At 44.3% G+C, this 23,447-nt stretch overlaps 1 protein-coding gene across 2 annotated transcripts in view; it reads left to right on the forward strand.

The window, feature by feature from the left end:
* The window catches only part of LOC308573349 (ectonucleotide pyrophosphatase/phosphodiesterase family member 7-like), a 55,095-nt gene that overhangs the window by 20,437 nt on the left and 11,211 nt on the right, over positions 1-23,447 (forward strand). The window contains exons 3-4 of one of the 2 annotated variants that reach the window (XM_081170200.1): positions 11,227-11,410; positions 16,319-16,464. In XM_081170200.1, coding sequence (XP_081026326.1) covers positions 11,317-11,410; positions 16,319-16,464 — 240 coding nt within the window. In that variant the 5' untranslated portion in view covers positions 11,227-11,316. Of the gene's footprint in view, positions 1-11,147; positions 11,411-16,318; positions 16,465-23,447 lie in introns of those variants that run through there. The other variant, XM_081170199.1, reaches the window with a different exon arrangement.

Genomic DNA, 23,447 nt, shown 5'->3' on the forward strand with positions numbered 1-23,447 from the left:
CCCCATACAGGAATTTCACAGCACAGACTAGTTAACAGGGCCAATTCAATGCAGCGCCAATGCCTTCATGTATTGCTTTCAATGGAGTTTGGTAAAGGTTACTATCATTATTATTATTAAGTTTGTATTCTGCCCTTCATCTGTAGACCTCAGAGTGGTTGCAACCATGTGCAGAATGAAATAGTCTGATAAGAGTGCTGGCTGGAAGGATAAAATAAACAAAGTTTATTACTTGTGGCCAACGATAGCTCTGTTGGTAGAGCATGAGACTCAATCTCAGGGTTGTGGGTTCGAGTCTCACTTTGGGCAAAAGATTCCTGCATTGCAGAGGGTTGAACTAGATGATCCTTGTGGCCCCTTCCAACTCTACAATTCAATGATTCTATGAAGTCATTTTGCGCATAGGTTTTACAAATGGCCAAGAGGAAAGTTAACGCTAGCATATGCCAGCTCATACCAATACCATACCAGACGTGGAGAAGATGCAGGAAGGAAGTAAAATATGAAAGTAAGTGCCAACCAGCAGTTGCTAAAAGGGAAGGAGTCAGTGAAGAGGAATAATAATAATAATAATAATAATAATAATAATAATAATAATAATAATAATAATAATGTTGTTGTTGTTGTTGTTAATACCCCGCCCATCTGGCTGGGCTTCCCCAGCCACTCTAGGCGGCTTCCAACCAAATATTAAAAGTTAGTAATGCATCAAACATTAAAAGCTTCCCTAAGCAGGGCTGCCTTCAGATGTCTTCTAAAAGTTTGGTAGTTGTTGTTCTCTTTGACAGCTGGTGGGAGGGCATTCCACAGGGCGGGCGCCACTACTGAGAAGGCCTTCTGCCTGGTTCCCTGTAACTTGGCTTCTCACAGTGAGGGAACCACCTGCCCTCAGTGCTGGACCTCAGTGTCCAGGTAGAACGATGGGGATGGAGACGCTCCTTCAGATATACTTCTTGTCTATCACACATAGACACTGGTTCAGGTAACTTTTTGCAAGCACCATTGCTTTACTCCTGACAGCTTTAAGTGCCCAAGGAAAGTCCCAGAACAATTTACAGGGACAGCAGGGTACAAATTATATAGTAAAAAAACCCCATTAAAATAAAACATCTTTAAAATTTGTTCATCCACAAAAATTACTCGGCAACAAAGTAACCACACACAACCCACCCAAGAATGATCTCCAGCTATCAGGGATGTGGAACTTCAGACCCAGGGGAAAGTTGTATTCCCACGGGGGAGTTATATACCAACAACTTATGGAGGGCACTGCATTGGCTACTTCTAGCCTAGAGGTTTATCAGCCAAGGTGACTGGTAAACATATATAATTAAAGGCCAAGGTCTACCCTGCCCCAAAATTTCACAACTCACAAAACACATCCCCCAAATTAAGGTGTAGGTGAGAGGAGACATTATTGCAACCCCAGACTTCCAGTAATATTCATCCCTGTGCATGAGCCCCCAGTAGCTAAAACAGAAGAGGCTATTGAACATTTCTCTATTTCTTCCACTTATTCAGTTCCCCCATCTGTTAACAACACACGCCCTCTAGCCTACACACTCCAGAGATACTGGTTCTTATGAGCAGTCAAAGTGGAGGGGGGCATATTTGAAACAATGAGATCTGGGGGTGATCGGGTCACATCCTGAGCATGTAACCTTGGGAAAGGAAAAGATTCCTCCAATTTGCCAGACTCACATAAACGGTAATTTAAACCTAGTATTTATCGCCAACTTCACCTAAAATCTCCAAAGGCGTGATTTATTGAACATTAGCACGAGCTCGGATTCAATAAATTTCACTTTTTACATCATTAGCATTAAAAGAAAAAGAGGCCATTTGTGCAAGCCAGTCAGAAATCTTCACCGAAGAGGGACTTTATAGTCCAAAATCAGCTAAAGTGTACTCAGAATTACATTATCTGCATCTTAATGATTAGAAGTTTCATCCTGGTAGTAAATTAATAAAGATAATAATAAAAGGCTCTGACAATAGTTATATAAAAGTGAACAGGAGGGAGAGGGTCAAGAGCAGGGAAGACTGGAATAGCAAACACTCATCCGTATCAGGTTGGGACAATTCAAGCTTCTGTGCTCCAGCACAACACCCAACAACTGGGAACATTGGCAACAATCTTATACCAGGCATGCATGGCATGAAGAAAGTTGACAGAGAAAGGTTTTTCACCCTCTCCCTTAACACTAGAATTCAGGGATACCCAGAGAAGCTCAATGTTGGAAGATTCAGGATAAAAGTAAGAAACTTGCTCCCATAGGAAGCAGTGAGGACCACCAATTTGGATGGCACAGGTGGCGCTGTGGGTTAAACCACAGAGCCTAGGACTTGCTGATCAGAAGGTCGGCGGTTCGAATCCCCGCGATGGGGTGAGCTCCCGTTGCTTGGTCCCTGCTCCTGCCCACCTAGCAGTTCGAAAGCACGTCAAAGTGCAAGTAGATAAATAGGTACCGCTCCGGAGGGAAGGTAAACGGCGTTTCCGTGCGCTGCTCTGGTCCTCCAGAAGCGGCTTAGTCATGCTGGCCACATGACCCGGAAGCTGTACGCCGGTTCCCTCGGCCAATAAAGCGAGATGAGCGCCGCAACCCCAGAGTCGGCCACGACTGGACCTAATGGTCAGGGGTCCCTTTACCTTTACTAAAAGAGCATTGGTTAAATTCATGGAGGATATGGTTGTCAATGGCTACTAACCTTTAGGGTTATCCCATTTCCAAGGTTGGAGGGAGTCAGGCTTTTGAATACCAGTTAGTGCAGGAGGAGGAATGCATTGTGCTTGGGTTATGCTCGAGGGCATCTGGCTGGCTGCTGTGAGAACAGGATACTGGACTACATGGGCCATTGGCCTGATCCAGCAAGCTCTTCTTATGCTCAGGTGAGTGCATCCAGCCATCAAACTCCAGAGGCTCCGGTTATCCATTGCAGAAACTATAAACCTGAATGAAGTGCCCACCAATAAGAGGAGCGCTGTAGATGCAACACAGCACAAACAAACCAAGGTCAAATCTAAAGAGAGAAGCAGTCTAGGTCCAAACATGATCCAGAGGCAAAGACAGGCAACAGTCCATGGTCAAAATCAAAGGGCTAAGCTCCAAGAAGCCAGGGATCTGTTTTTGTTCCAACAAGCAGAAGGTTCTAGAGGGAGGCCTTATATACTCTGGCCTCCTAAACTCCCTGATCACAGCTGCTGGCAGTTAAGGAGTATCAGGGATTGCCCTTTCACCTGGATCTGAAGTTTTTGGTGACAGCACACCTGAAAAGTGTCTTCCTCCAGGGCTTCTTCATTAAGTACCAACCCGAAGATCAAGGGTATCTCAGCATTCTATTCTAATGTAATGTTTGAAATATTGTGTTACAAAAGAAAATAATAAAAATTATTTTTAAAAAAAAAAATGTCAGAGCTGGTGGAGGGGGCTAGTGATTGAGAGTGTCAAAAGCTGGATCCTGGGGAAAGTTCAAGCAGGGCGTCCCACTGCTGTGGTATCTATCAGACATTTCTATGGCACCTCCTAAAGGGTTCCTCCTATCACTCCTCCTATCACGCCTGTCACAGAAGGCAGCTGAGATTAAGCAGGCTACAAAACTGGCACTTCCACTGCCAGGCACGCAATGATCTTACTGCCCTTTGTTGCTGTAGAGCAGGGGTGGCAATGAGTAGTGTCCCTCCCCCCAGTGTTGGTGGACCATAACCCCCATCATCCTTTCCCATTGGCTGTGCTGGCAGGGGCTGGTGAGAGTTGTTATCGAGCAGCACCTGGGGGGCCACAGGTATTCTCCACCCCTTGCAGTAGAGGATGTTGTCTCACCCGCAATGTTGGAGACTCAGCTGGCAGCCTTCTTGGGTTTGGAATGGGAGAGGGCAGCCCTGGCAGAAGAGCCCTCTTTCAACAATGCTGAGTGAGAATGTGCTTGGAATAATAGCAATCTTCTGGATTGGATTTGAAGGCTAAGCAGATATCCTTTATCTCCATGATAATGAGAAGATCAAAGTCTGGCTCTTTATCAAACCGAGAGCTGAGGATCAACAACCGACACAAATTTGCTGGGTCAAACTTCACATCTCCAATGAACTGAGATAAGAACATGCAAAGATCCTGCAGGATCAGGCCAATCGCCCATCTAGTTCAGCATTCCCACAGTGGACAACCAGGTGCCTATAGGAACCCGCAAGCAGGACCTGAGCTTGCAGGTTCTTATAGATGGGGAACCTCAGGCTAGGGGGTCATAGGTGGCCCTCCAAGCCTCTCTTTCTGGGCCCCTGGGACTCTTCTCATGCCACATCCCTCACCAGCCTTGCCTTGCACCCTGAGCATCCAGTGCAGGATTCAGAGGGGTGCATAAGCACGCATAAAAACTAGCCTACTCTATAACTGCCTTGAGGTTTTATTATAGGCAAGTGATATATAAAAATGTTGCGAAGTAAAAAAAAAGAATGAATACAGATGTCAAGGAAATAAACAACTATCTGACTTTTAGAAAACATCCTATAAAGGGAAGTTTTAAATGTTTGATGTTTTACTGTGTTTGAAGTTTTAATTTGCTGGAAGCCACCCGGAATGGCTGGAGCAAGCCAGTCAGGTGGGCAATATTTGAATAAGCAAGAAACAAATTTATTATTATTATTATTATTATTATTATTATTATTATTATTATTATTATTATTATTAGGTTTGCATCCATTGCTCTGCCCACTTTTCCCTCTGATCCTGCCCACGACTGCCATGTGGCCCCTGGAAGGTTGCCCAGAAGGGAATGTGGCCCTCAAGCTGGGAAATATTCTTCCCCCCTCTTGCTGCACAAGACCATCAAGTCCAGAAACTAATTGAAGCAGTCTCATTCAGAAGCTTCTTCCAATGTCTCAGGCTGAGTTACATCTTTCTTTCCTCCCCCCCCCCACCCCCAATCGTCAAATTAGACCCAGAACCCTGTTTTAAGATTTACAAGTCTAATATTTAAAGAGAGAAGGGAATTGTGGCAGGTGGGGTGGGGGAGCTGGCTTGTCCTCAGAAGGAATCAATCACATTTATGAAATCTGGGAATGAGCGGCAATTTGGCAAAACAGCATTAAAATCAACAAGAGTGTGTGTGACAAGGGAGCTTTTGGAATAGGAAGGACCTGGTGGCAGCGGTTAGTATTCTATTGCAAGATGCAAACCTTGGCAGGGGAGGAAGGGTTTTTAAAGACTTATTATACATACTTTTATTATTATTATTATTGGTGCCATGTCTGTAATATTTGTTTGTCCCCTGGTGCCACAGTAGGTGATATAAAAAGAGGGATGAATAATTTATAAAAAGAGCTCCATAGCCATCAAAGGATATCGCTTTGATGATGTAGTGTGCACATGAAGGCCTTGGATAATGGATTAGAGTCAAAAACATTAAAGGGATGCTTTTGGTGAAGAAGGTGGAGGGCTGCGCATATGCTCTGAAGGTCCTTTTCCACATCCAGGAATTTCAGTAGGCTTTAAGCAGCGGCAAAGGCTGGTTCCCCTCATCCCCGTGACAACTGGAGAAAGCATCTCCAAGAAATCTTCAAAAGCTTGTTTCAGTTCTTGCAAAGAAAGGGGGTTTGGGGTGGGGGTGGGGGGACAGATCAAAGGCAGTGTGTTGTTTCTGCTGTCTGGATGTGTGGCTGTCGGCACCGGTCATCTTAAGCAGGGGTGCAAAATGTTTTGCAAAGTTAATAGCTGATGTGATCTTCCAGGAGTCAACTCAATGGGATTTGGGGATAGTGTTGGGATGGAGAACCACAGCTCTAGGTGGGATCAAATGCAGCCCCCCAGGCCTCTTCATCTGGCCCTCAGAGCTCTCCCCAGACCACGCCCTTCACCAGCCTCCCAACCCCTGGAGTGTTTTTACCTGGCTGACCTGTGTCCCTAAACTCAGATGATGCCTCTTGCATGCCTGGATGGAAGATAGAGAGGGGTGTGGGAGCACGTGTAGAAACAAGCCTAGAAGTGGATGCTCTACTAGCTTCCTAGCAACTTGCTTGCTGGATACGAGAGGAGGAGGGTGCAGGTAAGTTCAGCGTGGTGCAAACACACTAGCAGGAACACTGTCTTAGCTCTGCTGATGTTTTGGGACTGCGCTGGCTTCTCTTCCACCTTGATTCTCTGCTTTCCAGTAAGCCTGATGCGAAACTGGTGTAGTGGCTATGCCCCTTCCCCAGCAACGTGCTTCTGAACAAATTTATGGTACAAAGGTAAAATTTGCATTTATTGCCCTGCCCACTTTGACTTTTGACCCTACTCTTCATAGAAGATGGCACACAGAAGCTTGCCTAGGAGATTGTTGTTGTTGTTGTTACTATTATTACTATTATTATTATACTCGTCCCATCTGGCTGGGTTGGGTAGTTCTTTCTCTCCTTGACATCTGATGGGAGGGCGTTCCACAGGGAGGATGCTACTGCCGAGAAGGCCCTCTGCCTGGTTCCCTGTAACTTCACTTCTTGCAGTGAGGGAACCGCCAGAAGGTCCTCGGACCTCATGTCCAAGCTGAATGAAGGGGGTGGAGATTCTCCTTCAGGTATGCAACACTCAGGCTGAAACGATTCCCACAACTGGGATAGCAAGAAGAGGAGTCTCTGCCTTTTCTGGATGTTCTGGTCTCTTTCAAAGTCAGTGGGGGAAAGGATGCTGGAACAGCAGTGCCTACACTGATTTGAAGCAGCTCTCCAGGTTTTCAGAGTCTTTTCCAGCCCTACCTGGAGATGCCAGAGCGTGAACCTGACACCCAGATGCTCCACTACCGAGCTGTTACTCTTCATTCCTTCCCAGAGGCATGCCTGCAAATTCAACAAGGAAACTTTGAGTTGGCCTCAGACTCCCCAATCCAGCTTGGAAGATCTCTCTGGCCCACGTTCACCTCCCCACTCCCTCTGAATTCAGCTGGGCACGCACTGAATACAGAGGTAGCTTTCCTCCTCCCCTGGAACAGGGGTGGCATAACAAAGAGTGACAGGTTAAATGCCTTGATCTATGCAAAATGCAATCGGGATGGACAGGCCCATCTCTATTGATGTCAGGCTTATTGTCATGGATAGAGATGGGGCAGGGAGAAGTCTCTGTCTGCCTACTATATCTTTCCGGAGGGGACAAAAGTGTGACCCTTTCATTAATGATTAACCATGAGGAAGGCTATTTCGAAACAGATCGATAATCTCTGAAAAGTGACACTTTTGCCTCTGGAAAATCCAAGCACCATCAAAGTAAAGTTAAAGCTGCATTTGTTTCCCTTCGCTAAGTAAATTAGCAGGCTCCTTGAAGAGAACCTTGAGAGAGAGAACAGGCTGTATTTTAAGTTTAATTAAGGTCAGTTTCAACATCCCAGTGATGACCATTTGGGCATTGCTGGTGCAGCCCTGGGTTCAGAGGGGCTGGTTACATCTCAGCCCCTAAGGAGGAAAGGAGGAATCCTTGGTGGACCACTTAGGACAGTTTGCAAAACACTTTACTGTAGAAGCTGCTTTCATATGAATATATGACCATCGAAAGAGCCTGTCTCACCCAGCATTCTGTTAAACTAATATTTTATTTTTTATTTCATATCTCTGTGTGTGTTTTATTGGTTTTCAACAGTAACACCATAAACATAACATAAAAACAAAGACGACACATGGAGTACATGTTATTGCATTGTCAGTTACAAAACGTAACAGTAAGGAAAATGCATAATAGGTTCACTGATTAATTAGTCCTCTCCATAGAGATACATGTGTTATGGGGGCCGCAATAACTGTGCTGACTTATTGATGTGATCAATTGATAAAGACCACAAAAAAATATTATTTGTAACATGTATATCCCAGCTTTCCTCCAAATACTTCAAGGTTCTTTCTCACCCTGCTTCCATTTTATTCTCACAACAACCCAGGAAGGTAGGTTAGGCTGAGAGACAGTAGCTGGTCACTGAGAGAGCTTCATGAATGACTGTGTGATGATTTGAAGCCTGCTGGTCAAAGCCCTAATTCAACACCCCTAATTCAACACTCATGAGGTGCCTCTGGGAAGTTCACAAGCAGGACATGAGTGCAACACCCCTCTCTCACTTTTTGCACCCCAGAAACTGATATTCAAAGACACATTCTGGATTAGACCTTCATGGCTCAGTGGGAAGTTAGAACTTAGTCTCCCTGGTCCTAGTCCAACCACAATCCCAAACTGAACCTTTTTGCTAGCTAAAAGCTAGACTACGGTAAGATGTTGTCTTTGATGACTGACTTCAATTCCACATCGAGAGCAGGTTTTAGCAATGCATCATTGGGATTTGCTTCTCCTGTTTGGATGGGTAGGCTTCTCAGCAGCTGATATTTACATAGCACAATGTTAATTGTATTCATGCAATGAACATCACATCTTATTGGGCATTTAGTCAACCCTTCTTTATGGGTTGGAAGGGCAGGGTTATGCTATATGATAAGTCATTTGATTAGCCTCTAATATTCTCACTGTGATCAGCAAGCTAATGCAAAATGCTCATGCCTTCTTGGCACATATAGCCAAGCAAAACATTACACAGATTACAAAGGATGGTACATATTCACTTTTGGCAACCCATACCAAATGCATCTGGGAAAAGCAATCCATAATCTACATGGATGCTTCATCTTGGTCTTCCATCCTGTTCCCACTGGCAAAGCGATAGTGTGTTTTCAGTTTGGTCTGACAGTGATGGATACATAGCACAACTCTGCTGGCTAAGGTGGCCGGGGATGATGGGAATAGTAGTCCAACAACATCTGGGGAATTCAAGGTTGATGTATTTGAAGGGCTGCCAGAGGAGCAGCCCTTCTATCTATCTGAAGGAGTAATCTCTTTCAAGGACTGCCTAGTATAAGCCCAGTTTAAAAATAAAGAAAGCTAAGAACGGAAAACCAAGAGGGCTTTGAAGTTGCCTATCAACAGTGAGCAGCCGGACAGGAGAACAAAGAAGCTCTCAGGTCACCTGGCTGCAGTCTTCCTCACTAGGGTGAAATGGAGTCTATTTCTTTTGAAAGTATGGTCAGTGATGGGTGTAAGACAGAGAGCCAAAACAGTAGGTGGAGCCAGAGCCAATGACAGGCAGGGCCAACTAATTCTAATATTGTCTTCCTCCTTGCTGCTGACTTCTACAAGGGCAACACTGAGACTTAAGAGGAGGATTCTGACAGGCAGTGTCACCAGCCCCCAGGGCTCATTGGAAGTAAGGAAGATGGCAGATGGGGGCCCGCTGGGCATAGTAATTATTTCTAAATGTGCATCCAGAAATCCATTAGTATGTGCAAATTTGTGCAAATCCTATGTCCTCTTTTGTCCACTATTTCAAGGCTATCGATGGCTACCAGTGATGATGGCTATGCTCTGTCTTCATGGTTGGAAGCTGTAATGCTTCTGAATAGCAGTTGCTGGAAACCCCAGAAGGGGAGAGGGTTCTTATGCTAGGGTCCTGCTTGCCAGTTTACCAGAGGCATCTTGGTGGCCAGTATGAGAGCAGGATGCTGGGAAAGATGGACCACAGCAGACTTCATTTGCCTGTTGTTGGTGTTCTTCTTCTTCTTCTTCTTCCATGCTAAAGTGGCTAACCTATCAATTCAACTGTCCATATTGTCTTCTCCAAAAAGTATCTCTGCCCAACCCATGGTTCTTCATTTTCAGAGCTGGATTTTTGGCACACTTGTTCTTCTCTCTCTCTCTCTCTCTCTCTCTCTCTCTCTCTCTCTCTCTCCTCTTGTTCTTTCTCTGTTAAAACTTTAGGCTTCAGAGGAAATAAGGAAGCATTAAGCCCCTGTTCAGCATCACTAATTCCATCAAAGATTTCTCATTATTCATTGTTGGCAGTTTAATTTTCTTCACTCTCCTTCCCTAGAACAAGTGATTGCCTGAATTACTGACCTTCCCATCTTCCAAACGTGGGAGACTCTCCCCTGCTCCCCTGGAAGGCCCATTTGGCATGCAACTGGTGTAGCCAGTCAATGATGGGCTGTGGTGGCTGGCTAAGGCATCAAGAATCAGAGATGAAAGCCTGGGAGGGTCAGAGTTCCAGAATCTAGAGAGATCTGGAGAGCTAAGAGAGGTCATGGCAATAAGAGTATGCATTCTCAAAAGGCCAAGCTTAATTTTGGATAACTGAAAATCAACTGCAAATCTGATTTCTCCCAAATGGTTTATGCCAATCTTCAATAACCTGCTGCCTTCTAGATACTGTGCACACCATACATTTGAAGCCAATGGGTTCCCCTAAAAATCCTGGAAGCTTCAGTCTGTATAAGGTACTAAACTATACTCCCCGGGATTCTTTGGAGGAAGGCATGGGCTTTAAATGCACTTAATATACATGTAGGTAGCCGTGTTGGTCTGACGCAGTCGAAATAAATTAAAAAATTAAAAAAATTGTCCAGTAGCACCTTAGAGACCAACTAAGTTTGTTCTGGGTATAAGCTTTCATGTGCATGCATACTCCTTCAGATACACTGAAGGGCGAGCTTCCCTGGGGAGAGCATTGCACGAAATAAAGCTTTTTAAAAATGCTGCCCAATTAATCAGGTCACCCAGCCTTCACCAACATGGTGGCCTCCAGAAGCTGTTGGGCAACACTTAAGAACATCAGAAGAGCCTGCTGGATCAGATCAGTGACTCATTTTGTACAACAATGCTCCACCCCCAGATGCCTGTGGGACACTGGCAAGCAGGACCCGGGTACAAGAGTACTCTCCCCCACTGTGATTTCTAGCAACTGGTATTCAGAAGGATTACTGCCTCTGACTATGCAGGCAAATCATGGCAGGTATCAATATAGCCTTCTCCTCCATTAATTTGCCCAGTCCTCCTCTTCTAAAGCCATCCAAGCTGGTGGCCCTCACTATCAGCCACACCCTGCATGGCCAATGGTCAAGAATCCATCCTTACTAGCAGCTTGCTAGTATCTTTTCAGATTTCAAAAGATACTTTTTTATCTCATTTGCATTTGGCGTGGTTTTCATTTCATAAAAACTGGTGATAGTAAGAAGATGAGCATGCAGCTATGAATAGTCTTATCTGTGCTGAACTTTACTCTGATCAGCTCTAGATATATGTAAATAGGTATGTGTTTTTCAACCATGCTAGAAAAGCAGACAGTAAGATAGAGAGCTTTCTTTTGACTGCTGGACAACTCAAGATGAAGATCACAAACTTCCTTGCTCTGGTGTTTGCCCTCTTGACAGCCACTGCTTGTTACCCTGTTACACAGAGCAAGGTCAAAGCAAATGCCCATGAACTCCTCCTGATCTCCTTCGATGGATTCCGGTGGAATTATGACCAGGATGTCGACACTCCAAACATGGACCACTTGGTCAAAGAAGGGGTGAAAGCGGAATATGTAACTCCTCCCTTTGTGACCATGACTTCACCATCCCATTTCACAACCATCTCAGGTAAGACCATCCCATATTCCCCAGCTATCTGGCATTCATCCTTGGTAAAAGGTCTATTCCATTTATGTATTGTTTTATTTATGTAGTGATGGCAACCAACTTGGGTGGCTTTCATAGAGGGTCTGACAAAAGGCTATCAGTTGCTACTAACCACAATGGGTATGTTCTTTCTCGGCTGTCGAAAGCTGTTGCACTCATATCTTGCTTGTCTGCTTCCCATAGCTTCACATCTGGGTGCTTCACATCTGGGTGACCACTGTGAGAACAGGATGCTGGAATAGAAGAGCCATTAGGTAATTCATTAGTATGTGTCAGAGACTGGGCAGAGGAGAAATGGTGGAGACCGCCTCCCCAGCCTGACCCTTCCAGAGAAGAAGAAGAAGACAGTTCAGAATTACAACAGGGGTTTGAGAGAGGTCACAGCTCAGAGGCAGATGAAGGGAAAACCTGGGAAATAATGGGAGAGGAAAAGGAACCACCAGGAGGGCAACAGCTGACAGACACAGTGTCCTCAGAAAGCATTCCAGACACCCAGTGGCGTAGCGTGGGTTGTCAGCACCCGGGGCAAGGCAAGTAATTTGCGCCCCCTAACCCGTGGATTTGCGCCCCCTAACCCGTGGATTTGCACCCCCTAACCCTAACCCCCAGATGTTGCGCCCGGTGCGGCCGGGCCCCCCTGCACCCCCCACGCTACGCCACTGCAGACACCCCCCTCCTAGAAACTGGCAAGCCTTGAAAGTAGTAGAGCAAAGTGCTCAGAAGCAAACAGTCCTTAACGACACCCCTAGAAGAGATGACGAATGAGGAATTGGGAGGAAAGGGGGTGGAGAGTCACTCAGGACAATGCCATTCTGAGAGGCTGCATTCCCAAGCCTCTCTCTGTGAATATTGAATAAAAGCAGACTTTTCCTTGTCTCGTCCGTTCCTGGCAACCTGCTGCGGGGGTTGTTTCCTCCGCCACCTGGCAGTATGCCTCTGAATGCCAATTGCTGGGAATTGCAAGTTGAGGAATTCCATTTGCTGGAACCAGGCAAGCGAGAGACATTATCAGAGTTCAAGGGCACATTCCAGCCAGGCAAAAACAGCTTGAGTTCCCCAACCCTGACATAGATGCTAAAATAGCATTGTTCTTGCATTTATAGTTCACCTTTCCTCAAAGGAGCTCAAGGTGGTGTAAATTGTTCCCTCCCACATTCATTTCATCCTCACAACAACCCTGTGAGGTAGGCTAGGCTGAGAGGCAGTGACTGGCTCGAGGTCATTCAGTGAGCTCATGGCTGACTGGGGATTTGAACCCTGGTCTCCCAGGTCCCAGTCTGACACCCTAGGCACTACAGCATACTGGTATCAGAGATTTATATCAACTGCTGTGGTGCCACATAGGCAATTGCTATGGGGTCCAGCAAGAGCTCCATCTTCTGGAAATGCTCGTCCAGGAAGAACTGAACCATCATATAATCAATGCTAGACAAGTGGTCCAAAAGGATACCAGAATCAATGACATGGCATCAAAAACAACCAAGGGGTCTAGAAGAGCTAACAGGATCACAATCCTGCTGTCCGTTCTCCAGCGTAACTCATCTAACAGGGAGAAGTCATTGTTAGAGTAAAGCTATGTGAACAGAACAGGTAATAGAAGCAGGGGTTTGGTGCAGGTAGACAAAACACTGCTTCTTCTACTAGGAGATCTAGATTCAGGTAGGTAGCCATGTTGGTCTGACGCAGTCGAAATAAATAAAAAATTGTCCAGTAGCACCTTAGAGACCAACTAAGTTTGTTCTGGGTATAAGCTTTTATGTGCATGCACACAAAAGCTTGCATGCTTTCTGAAGAGGTGTGCATGCACACAAAAGCTTATACCCAGAACAAACTTAGTTGGTCTCTAAGGTGCTACTGGACGATTTTTTATTTACTAGTAGATCTGTTCACATAGCTTCACCATTCCAATGAACCAATAATGAACTGATTTCACCAGTAAAGCAAGAGTGGGGGAGGGGGAATAATGCTTCTGGTATATGACTCCTGTGACTGCCTCCCAGGAAAGAATAATCTGTAAAGGGTGTGTGTACGTGTGCATGTTAATCAAAGCCCTTATCAGATACCAAGAGATAAACCTTACATAACTCAAGATAAAATCTTATCTTCAAGTTCAGGGACCAATTAAGCAACTACCTTGTAATGATTCTTCTGCTCTTTGCAAAAAGGAAAAAAAAATGTTAAGAAAAGGGGCATCTCTTACAAAGGGGGATGGTGCAGTCGTTGCAGAGGCCCCCAATTCAACTTTGTTTTGGCATCAGCTTTGACTGACCTTGCTGCAGTCGAACATCTTACAGAATTATCAATGGGGAAATTGTATAGTCTTTCTGAAAAATCCTTTGGGAAAGAAGTTTAAGTTGTCACCTTGTTTAATTAGTGTTTATATTATGTTATTGTTAGATGTTCCATCACAGTAGTCAGCCACCTTATAAGGTCCATTTCCAGGACAGGAAGGTGGGTGCTTTGATTAATTAATTAATGAATCATTGCCAACAAATAGCTTTGAAAGCTGAGGAAAATTGATAATTTTTATTGCAAATAGATATGCTGGATGTCAATCCTAATTAAATGAAAGCATTCAAGGCTAAAAACTTTATGTGTGGGGTGGGGAGCAGTCAATGGAGCCCATGAGGCATTTCCTCTGTGCCTACAAAGCTCAGAACCCTGCCCAGACGCATGACTGTGTGTGGATTTTAACCCTGGTCTCCTGGGACCTTGTACAGCACCCTAACCACTACACTACACTGCCACTGTTCTGGCTCTCGATTCAAACCTGGCAAACATTCGCCTCTATTGCCTGTGCCGTTTGGCTGGCCAACGGCCCAATATCATGGGATGTCTATTTCCAGCTTCAATATTTGTTGCTTAGAACTTTATTTTCCAAGACCAAAGCTGTTGTTTTCTCTCTTCCCTGCCAGATCCTGTGACTCATTCTCTGGGTAGATCATTATTTATAGTGCAGCTGAATACTATAAGCTTTGGCCTTTTGCTAAGAAGTCTATCGCTCAGCAGTTAATTTAGCAGAGGCAGTGCCCTGTGCCCACAATGAATCTGAACTCTCACTTCCCTCTGCTGATTTCTGCCAAGGCTGGTCCCAGGCCACCGCCACTTTCTTCATGCTCCTCTCTCTCTCTGTTTTTAGCCTTTTCTGTTATTTCAGACAGAGCTTCTCTCACCCTGTTCAAAGCCCAAATCGAGGGTGCCCACTTATTCATCTCCCAAAATAGAGTCCATCGCTAGGGATAGAGAGTGGCATATAGAGTTGAGCATGCTAATCTGTGAGAGAAGAGGAGCCCCGCTGGATCAGACCAAAGGCCCACCTAGTCCAGCATCCTCTTCTCACAGTGGCCAATCAGATTCCTCCAGGAAGACCACAGGCAATAGCCCTCCCCTTGCTGCTACTTGTAAGAACACAATAAGAGTCCTACTAGATCTGGCAAATGGCCTATCAAGGCCACCATCCTGTTCTCACAGTGGCCACCCAGATGTCCCTGTGAGAAACCCAGAAGCAGGACCCGGGCACAAGAGCAACTCTCCCCTCCTGTGGCTTCCAGCAACTGGTCTTCAGAAGCATTGCTGCTTCCAACCATGGAAGCAGAACATAGCCTTAGTGGCTGGTAGCCACTGATAGCTTTTCCTCCATGAATTTGTCTGATTCTCTTCTAAAGCCATCCAAATTGGTGGCCACCATGACACAGAAATTACAGAGAGAGAGAGAGAGAGAGAGAGAGAGAGAGAGAGAGAGAGAGAGAGAGAGAGACCTCTCCGGTCTCTATCCTTATAGTTCTTTATTATTAAACAAGGCATGGTCCTGAAAGTCCTACCAGCAGGGGAACTGTCCTCTGAGGTACCTTCTAATAGAGGACTACCGTCTATAAAGTAGATCGCATCACCACCCAGGTCTGAACTCAAGGCAGGCAGGCAGCTGTGGTTCCAGGGAGAGTATCTTTGGAAGTTGCCTTTCTCCAGGAAGTCATGGCTGAAAGCACCCATCCTATGGTCATAAAAGAAGTCTGGTGTGACCAAGTGATGGCCAACCTGCCTTATACATGTATGTTGATATTTCCAGGAAACATCCAGGATTATGATATGGAAGAGTGATTACACAGGGATAACAGAAGAGCACAGGAAGCTGCCTTATACCAAGTCAGGTCATTGGTCCCTCTGGCTCAGTATTGTCTACACTGACTGGCAGCAGCTCTCCAGGGTTTCAGGCAGGAGTCTTCCCTTGTCATATCTGAAGATGCTGGAAACTGAACCCTTGAGGTTTAAAACTCAGAAACAGAAAGGTTTCTCATATATATATATATATATATATATATATATATATATATATATTGCTATGTTCAGCACAGCTCTAAAAATCTGTAATGCAATTACATGTTTATATGGTCTCATTATTTACTGGGAATTAATTAAAACAGACAGGCAGATATGCTTATATGCTTACCAGCCATCCAACAGGTTTTAATTAATATTCCTCATTAAAAAGAACTTCCCGTAAAGTAAATACATTACTCAGATAATGATTTAATTAGTATCTGAATGTGATTGGTTAAAAAAGATTATCTTTGCCAGAAATTCATTCTAGGATGCTATATAGTGTGCACTAATAAAGTGCAGAAGTGGTGAAATGTTCAGAGCCTGAAGTCTCTCTCACTGGCTCAGCATCAAAAATTGTTCTGTATTCAAGATGGCAGCAGAACAGATAGGTCTAGAACACTCAAGTAAGTGAGTCAAGTGTCATACTACTGCAGAAGCGGGGGAGATACTATCAGGAGCCCCAGTCACCTATGGGGCAGTGAGTCCACAGTCACAAGAGAACACCCACCTTTCTTACCACGTTTCATCCTTTCTCTTTTCCAAACCTAGGCCGCTGGATCGAAGACCATGGTGTCATCCATAATATGATGTTCAACACGGAGACTCTGAGAAAGTATGGCCACAAAGAAACACAGAACAAGACCGAATGGTGGGACAATGGAGTTCTGCCACTGTGGATCACAGCTCAAAACCAGGTACTGGATCCAGAGCAAGGATTATATTGCTATAATGAATTGTCCGAGGGCATCCTCGAGTTCCTCTGGATCAAGGGTTGCATTTTCAGGGGGAAGGCGATTAGTAGCAACTAGCTATGCTCTGCCTCCACCAGCAGAGGCATTAATGCTTCTCAATATGAGCTGCTGGAGGGGAGAGGGCTCTTGGGCTCAGGTCCTGCTTGAGGGTATCTCACAGGCATCTGACTGTTTGAACAAGAATTTGGACCAGATAGGCTTTTGACCTGATCCAGCAGGGTTGTCATAAGTTCACGTGATGAACAAGTGGATGCAGACTGAAGGATGATCAAGGTTAAAACAGCAAAGCCGTTTACTCTGATGGATGGTCAGGGGCGATCAAAGGGTAACCAGCACCCAGGGCAGGGTGTTGGGGGCGGGGCAAACCACCCGGCAGCTCATGCGCATGCGCCATACAGTGCATGTGCGGCTGCACTACATACAGTGCATGTGCATGTGCCGTACGTAGCAGCACTGCGCATGCGCTGCCAGGTGGTTTGCCGACAGCGCTGCGGTGGGATCTTCTGCTCGCGGTGGCGGTGGTTCTCCGCTTGCGGCTGTAGCGGTGGCGAAGCGATCCTCTGCACATGGCTGTGGTGGTGCGGTGGCGGCAGCTCGCACCGGCGTTCCCAGGGCAGCAGGCCGAGTCTCCCGCTGGGTGCCTTCTTGTCACCCCCTCAGAGATGGCACATGGGGCAGACCGCCTCCCTTCCTCCACCACTGTGGATGGTGTTCACACCTTTCTATACAGAGAAACCCAGGGATCTGCAAACAGCACGACTGAATCAGCATCATTGTGGCGTGTCTTTGTTTTTTAATGAAAAACTCTTGTGTTCCTTATCCTATAAGAAGAACCTGTACATACAGATGGCCTGAAAGACTCTTTATGTGGATGTGGTCAGAGGCAGTAACACTTCTGAATACCAGTTGCTGGAAATCACAGGCGAGGAGAGTAATCGTGTGCTCAGGCATTAGGGTGGCAACTGTGAGAACAGGATCCTGGGCTAGGCAGGCCACTGGCCAGATCCAGCATGTTATGTTCTTGTGAACTGAATTTCTCTCCCATCTCTACTCTCAGGTTTTTGGCCAATTCCTTGCCTCTGACACAGCTGAGCTTCATATTTCCTTTATTGCTTACCACCTGAATCCCTCCTGTTCTTCACTGCTGAGCTTGTCAACACTTGTACAGAAAGCACACTTAATTCTGGGCAAATCCAGCTTTCCGGAACCATCTCTCATCATTCAGTAGTCCAAAAGATTGTCATTACAGTGGTACCTCGGGTTAAGAACTTAATTCGTTCTGGAGGTCTGTTCTTAACCTGAAACTGTTCTTAACCTGAAGCACCACTTTAGCTAATGGGGCCTCCTGCTGCTGCCGCACCGCCGGAGCACGATTTCTGTTCTCATCCTGAAGCAAAGTTCTTAACCTGTAGCACTATTTCTGGGTTAGCGGAGTCTGTAACCTGAAGCATATGTAACCCAAGGTACCACTGTACTTCTTAATCACATTAACAATGACTAGGCAATGCCCATTTTAGGAATCCCAAGAGGTTACAGCCTGCTGATAGCTGAAGATCAGCAAAGCGATTCACCTTATGTGGCATCACCTACATCATTTTCAGAGAAATGTTGACTCCGCATGCGATTTGGACAAAACTGGGTTTATTAATCATCAAGATACCAGTCCCTCCCACTCTGCTCCAATTTGGGCGTGTTTCTGTGGAGATAAATGTGTTAACCTCTGGCCAAGTCTAACGGTTTTTCTTTGACAGAATCCATGTTGCGAGGATTCCATGGGAAACACTGGAAAAGAAATAGGCTGGTGTAGACTCATGTAATGAAGGGCTAAGTTAACCCAAAGATGGTGGTCCGTTAGGGTAAATGTGCCTCAGCCAGTCCTCACCTTCCTTCCTACCTTCTTTCTTAACTTACAAATAGCCATGTAGTGGCCAAATCAGAAGTGCAGGGTTCCTTCATGATCGTCACAGCCACACCAGAGGCAGCCCCTTCCACTGTCAAATAGCACTTGGCATTAGGATGCTATTTTGCGGTTTGCCTCAGGTGCCAAAATGTACTGGGACCTTATCGCTGTGGAGATCTGATTCATCACTCTGAGAACAAGATGCAGAACTAGATGGGTTACTGGCCTGATCCAGGCAGGTAGTTCTTTTGTACCTAAACCTACACAGAGAGTCAAGAACCCAGGTTTGGTTGCCAGAATTTCCTGACCGCATACTATTTACCTCTTGATCGACTGGCTGGTTGGTTGATAAGTTCAGAGGGAGACAATGAAATGGCTGAACATCCCTTAGTCCGTTGAAAGCCCATGTACTGATTGCTTTGGAAAAGACAAAATGTGTCTTGAATTCAAGGCAAAGGAATTTGGTCTCAGCAAACGTCACTCTAGCAACTCAGAGATTAAACATAATACATCTAATTTCTTTCTTCTTCTTTTTTGAAAATGCATTGATATATGAGAGCCTTGAAGTATTTCTCTAAAGATATGTTACGCTGTTTAGCAGAAGACTAAATAGAATGTCAAGAGAAACAGTGACCTTGTAAATCTCCAGCCAAACAATATAACTCCCTTTCTTTTCTTTTTCTGTATTTCCACTACTTCCACTCTTTCTCTTAGTGAAGGAAAATGTAGCTACAGTTTCTTTGCCCTCGCATGGGGGGGGGGTGCGGGGAAGAGTGATGCTAATTCGAATGACACATGGAACAGGAATTTTAAAGAGCTTGTGCAGCTAAAGGTTAAATCTAGCTTATGTCAAATTGAAAGCAGCCTTCAAAGTGAAAAGCAGGAGAAACCAAAATTACAAAGCACTTTAGTTTAAGCAAAGGGTACGATCAGGAAAGGGGGTGGGTGGAAACAGCCCCGCAAACCTGCCAGCTGCCTCAATTCACAACTTTGAGGAATAATAAGAATGTCTGTGACGCTCTGCAATAAAAGAAAGCAGCAATATTAACAGAAAATAACATTCCCAGTAAAACTGGTAATAATCGCAAATTTTATAGCTGCTAGTAAAGTTGATTATGTTAATAAAATGGGGAGGCAAGAACAGTAAATACCCTCTTGTTTCTACATAATTATATTTTTATTGAGCTTTATTAAATTGTTTTGTTGGAAATAAGAACAGGAGGAATTCCCCAGCCAGGTTTTGACTCAATGTGAATTCAGCTACTTGGGTTAAAAAGATCTGGAGCCAGACGTCAAAGCTCTCCAAGGTACAATTCTGGGGATAAAAGAGGGGGGAGGAAGACAGAATAGTCACTGCCCTCCATTGGGCCTGTTTATGCATATAGGTTGGAGGGAGATGAGCCTCAGACTCCAGGTTTCTCTAGTTCACACGCAGAACTCTCCCTAGGAGATGGTCCCTCACCAGCCACACCCATTTCCCCATGTCAAACCCCTCACCAACCCTGATTCGCACCCTCTTGATAGTTTTTGGCAGGCTGGAAAATATCATTGAACTCTGGTAATGCTTCTGGCTTGTCTGCCTGGAGGACAGAGATATATGAGTAAATTAACATTTGTTGCTCCACCCACTTTTGCATGTGGCCCCCAGAAGCTTCCCTAGATGGGAATGTGGCCCTCTAGCAGAAAAGGGTGCCCCACGCTAATATAAATGTATGTACACCCCAGTGCCTGAAACCCATAAGCCATTTTATGCAGTGATAGTTGGGATCAAGGGGTAAACTTTTCTCAGGACTCCGCCAGTTCTGGTAGTGCATGGGTAGCAAGTTTGCAGATAAAACTCCTTGTGCATGGAAATTTAGCACATCAGCCGAGCCTTCACTTTGCCATGTTTTAATTTATACAGGGAAAGTATAGATTGTAAGCTCTTTGGGGATGGGGATCTGTCTATTCCCACCCCACCCCCACCCCGGTCCTGTAACTCTGTAATGTTCAATGTAATCCCACAACCCAGAGGGACAACCTTGAATGCTATGGCACTTACTTCTGAGTAGAAATGTATAGGGTTGCATTTTGAGATGACAATCCTGTTTGCATTCAGCTGGAATTAGCCTTCATTGGAACAGTGGGACTTACAGTGGTACCTCGGGTTAAGTACTTAATTCGTTCCAGAGGTCCGTACTTAACCTGAAACTGTTCTTAACCTGAAGCACCACTTTAGCTAATTGGGCCTCCTGCTGCTGCCGCGCTGCCGGAGCACAATTTCTGTTCTCATCCTGAAGCAAAGTTCTTAACCTGAAGCACTATTTCTGGGTCAGCAGAATCTGTAACCTAAATCGTATGTAACTTGAAGCATATGTAACCCAAGGTAGCACTGTACTTCTGAGTAAACATACTCAGGATTGCACTGTGAAACTACAAAAATATGGAACTGTTATCCCAAAGTGTGCCAAATATCACAATGGAGATTCTGATGTTACAAGCTGGACTCTGTCCTTAGCACAATCATACCTCAGGTTACAGACGCTTCAGGTTGCGCATTTTTAGGTTGTGCACCATACTGAACCCGGAAGTACTGGAACGGGTTACTTCCGGGTTTCGGCGCTCGCGCATGCGCAGACACACTAAATCACGTCATGCGCAGAAGCACCAAATCATGACCCGCACATGCGCAGATGCGGCGCTGTGGGTTGTGAATGCTGTAGGTTGCGAACGTGCCTCCCACATGGATCACGTTCGCGACCCAAGCGTCCACTGTATCTGGACAGTATTATGAACTCAGATTGATCTTTTCATTCCTTGGCAGGATTTGCCTGTTTTTGTGAAGTTGGGTTTTAAATCAGCTTTGACCTTTTCTCAGCCCCAAAATGGCATATTAAATGTCAGTAAGAACATTATGATAAGCATAATAATGATAATAAAAATAATCTGGCTGGTGCTACTCTGAAATTAATTGAATTAATCAAATTACTCTGTAAAATTTATGGCAGAGGTTACCTCTGATTTGACAGGCATTTCATATGTGGAGGAAATTTCTACCTTATGGCGTAATCCTATACGTGTTTATTTTTTAAAATATATTTTTTATTATTTTCAGTAATAAAACAGAAACATAAAATATGACATTATGATAACCATTCAAAAGCATTTGCTCTGCCGAGCTTGTGACTTCCCTCTCTCCCTTCAACTGGTTTCCAATTTCCTAAAAAATTGTATACGCATTTCTGCTGTCAGTTTCTGTCCTTCAATACATATCAAATCCTTCTATTATCCATGTTCAGATACTATTTTTATATTGTGTAGCAGGATTTATGTCAATCCTGCTAGTGTCTTCACATTTTTGCAATGGTCTCTCAAGTACTCAATAAATTTACTCCAATCTCTCTGGAATTTCTCGTCACCTTGGTTCTGGATCCTCACAGTCAGTTTGGCTAGCTCCACATAGTCCATCATCTTCATCTGCCACTCCTCAATCGTTGGTAATTCTTGTGATTTCCACCTTTAGGCTAACAAAATTCTTGCTGCAGTGGTGGCATACATAAACAGTCTTTGGTCTACTTTTGCAATCTCTTCTCCCATCAACCCAAGCAAAAACGCTTCCGGTTTTTGGGGGAAGGTATATTTTAACATCTTTTTTAGTTCATTATAGACCATTTCCCAAAAGGTTTTCACCTTATAACAAGTCCACCACATATGGTAAAAGTCTCCATCCTTTTCATTGCATTTCCAACATAATTTATTTTTCATCCTATACATTTTGGCCAGTTTTACTGGGGTCAAATACCACCAATACATCATTTTCATTACATTTTCTTTCAGTGTACCATACATGCTGTAAATTTTAAATTCTGATTCCATTATTTTGACCAAGATTCATACTGGATACTGTATTATGCCCAGTGTCTATAGACCATTTCATCATTACTTCTTTCACCTCTTCATCTTTAGTACGCCATTCTAACAAAAAGTTGTACATCTTTGACAACAGTTTAACTTTACCCTCCAGCAGTTCGGTTTGAAATTTAGATTTCTTACTTTCAAATCCGCAATTCCTTTTGTCAGCACTAAATATATCGTTTACTTGGTAACATTGCAGCCAACCAGTAAACATTTCTCCTATCTGTTCATATGGTTTGAGATTCCATCCTTTCTCTGTTTCTATCAACATTTCACCATAAGTGGCCCATTTCTCTTCCATATTTAATTTTTTTAATAGTGCACCAATAGTGCTTCTATTGGAGATAGCCACTAAGGTGTTTTCCATTCTAACAGATTTTTATATCTATCCCATACTTCATAAATTGATTTTCTTATCACGTGGTTTAGAAATCCTTTATGCACTTTTACTTTATCGTACCACAAATACAAATGCCACCCAAATCTGTTATCATAACCTTTTAAATCCAATAAGTCTGTATTCTCCAATGTTATCCACTCTTTCAACCAACACAAGCAGGACACCTCATAGTAGAGCTTCAAATCTGGCAAGGAGTTTCTTTTTTGTCTATTAATAATTTAAACTTTATCCTTGTTTTTTTCCCTTGCCAGATGAATCTTGATAGAATCTTTTGCCAATCCTTAAATTGCCCTGTTCCTTTAATTATCGGAATCATTTGAAAAAGAAATAACATCTTGGGTAGAACATTCATCTTTATAGCGGATATTCTGCCCCACAATGACATATTTAATCTTTTCCATATTTCTAAATCACTTTTAATTTCTCTCCATGTTGAAACATAATTGCCATTAAACAAATTAATATTCTGGGGCGTTAGCCAAATTCCTAAATATTTAGCTTTTTTGACCGCCGTAATTCCAAATCATCTGCAAAGGCTTTTAGCTTATACTTTTTTACACTGATTCTTATACCTTTCAAGGTTGTAGATTCCCGCAGGTTTTTTGTCAAGACCTCCAGGACAGTAATGAATAATAGTGGTGACAACGAACATCCCTGTCTTGTTCCTTTAAATCCTATTCGTGTTTAAGCAGAAGTCCCATTGAGCTCAATGAGGCCTATGCAAATGTCCAT

The sequence above is a fragment of the Podarcis bocagei genome (genome assembly GCF_964188305.1).
Source record: "Podarcis bocagei genome assembly, chromosome: 14".
Taxonomy (NCBI): domain Eukaryota; kingdom Metazoa; phylum Chordata; class Lepidosauria; order Squamata; family Lacertidae; genus Podarcis; species Podarcis bocagei.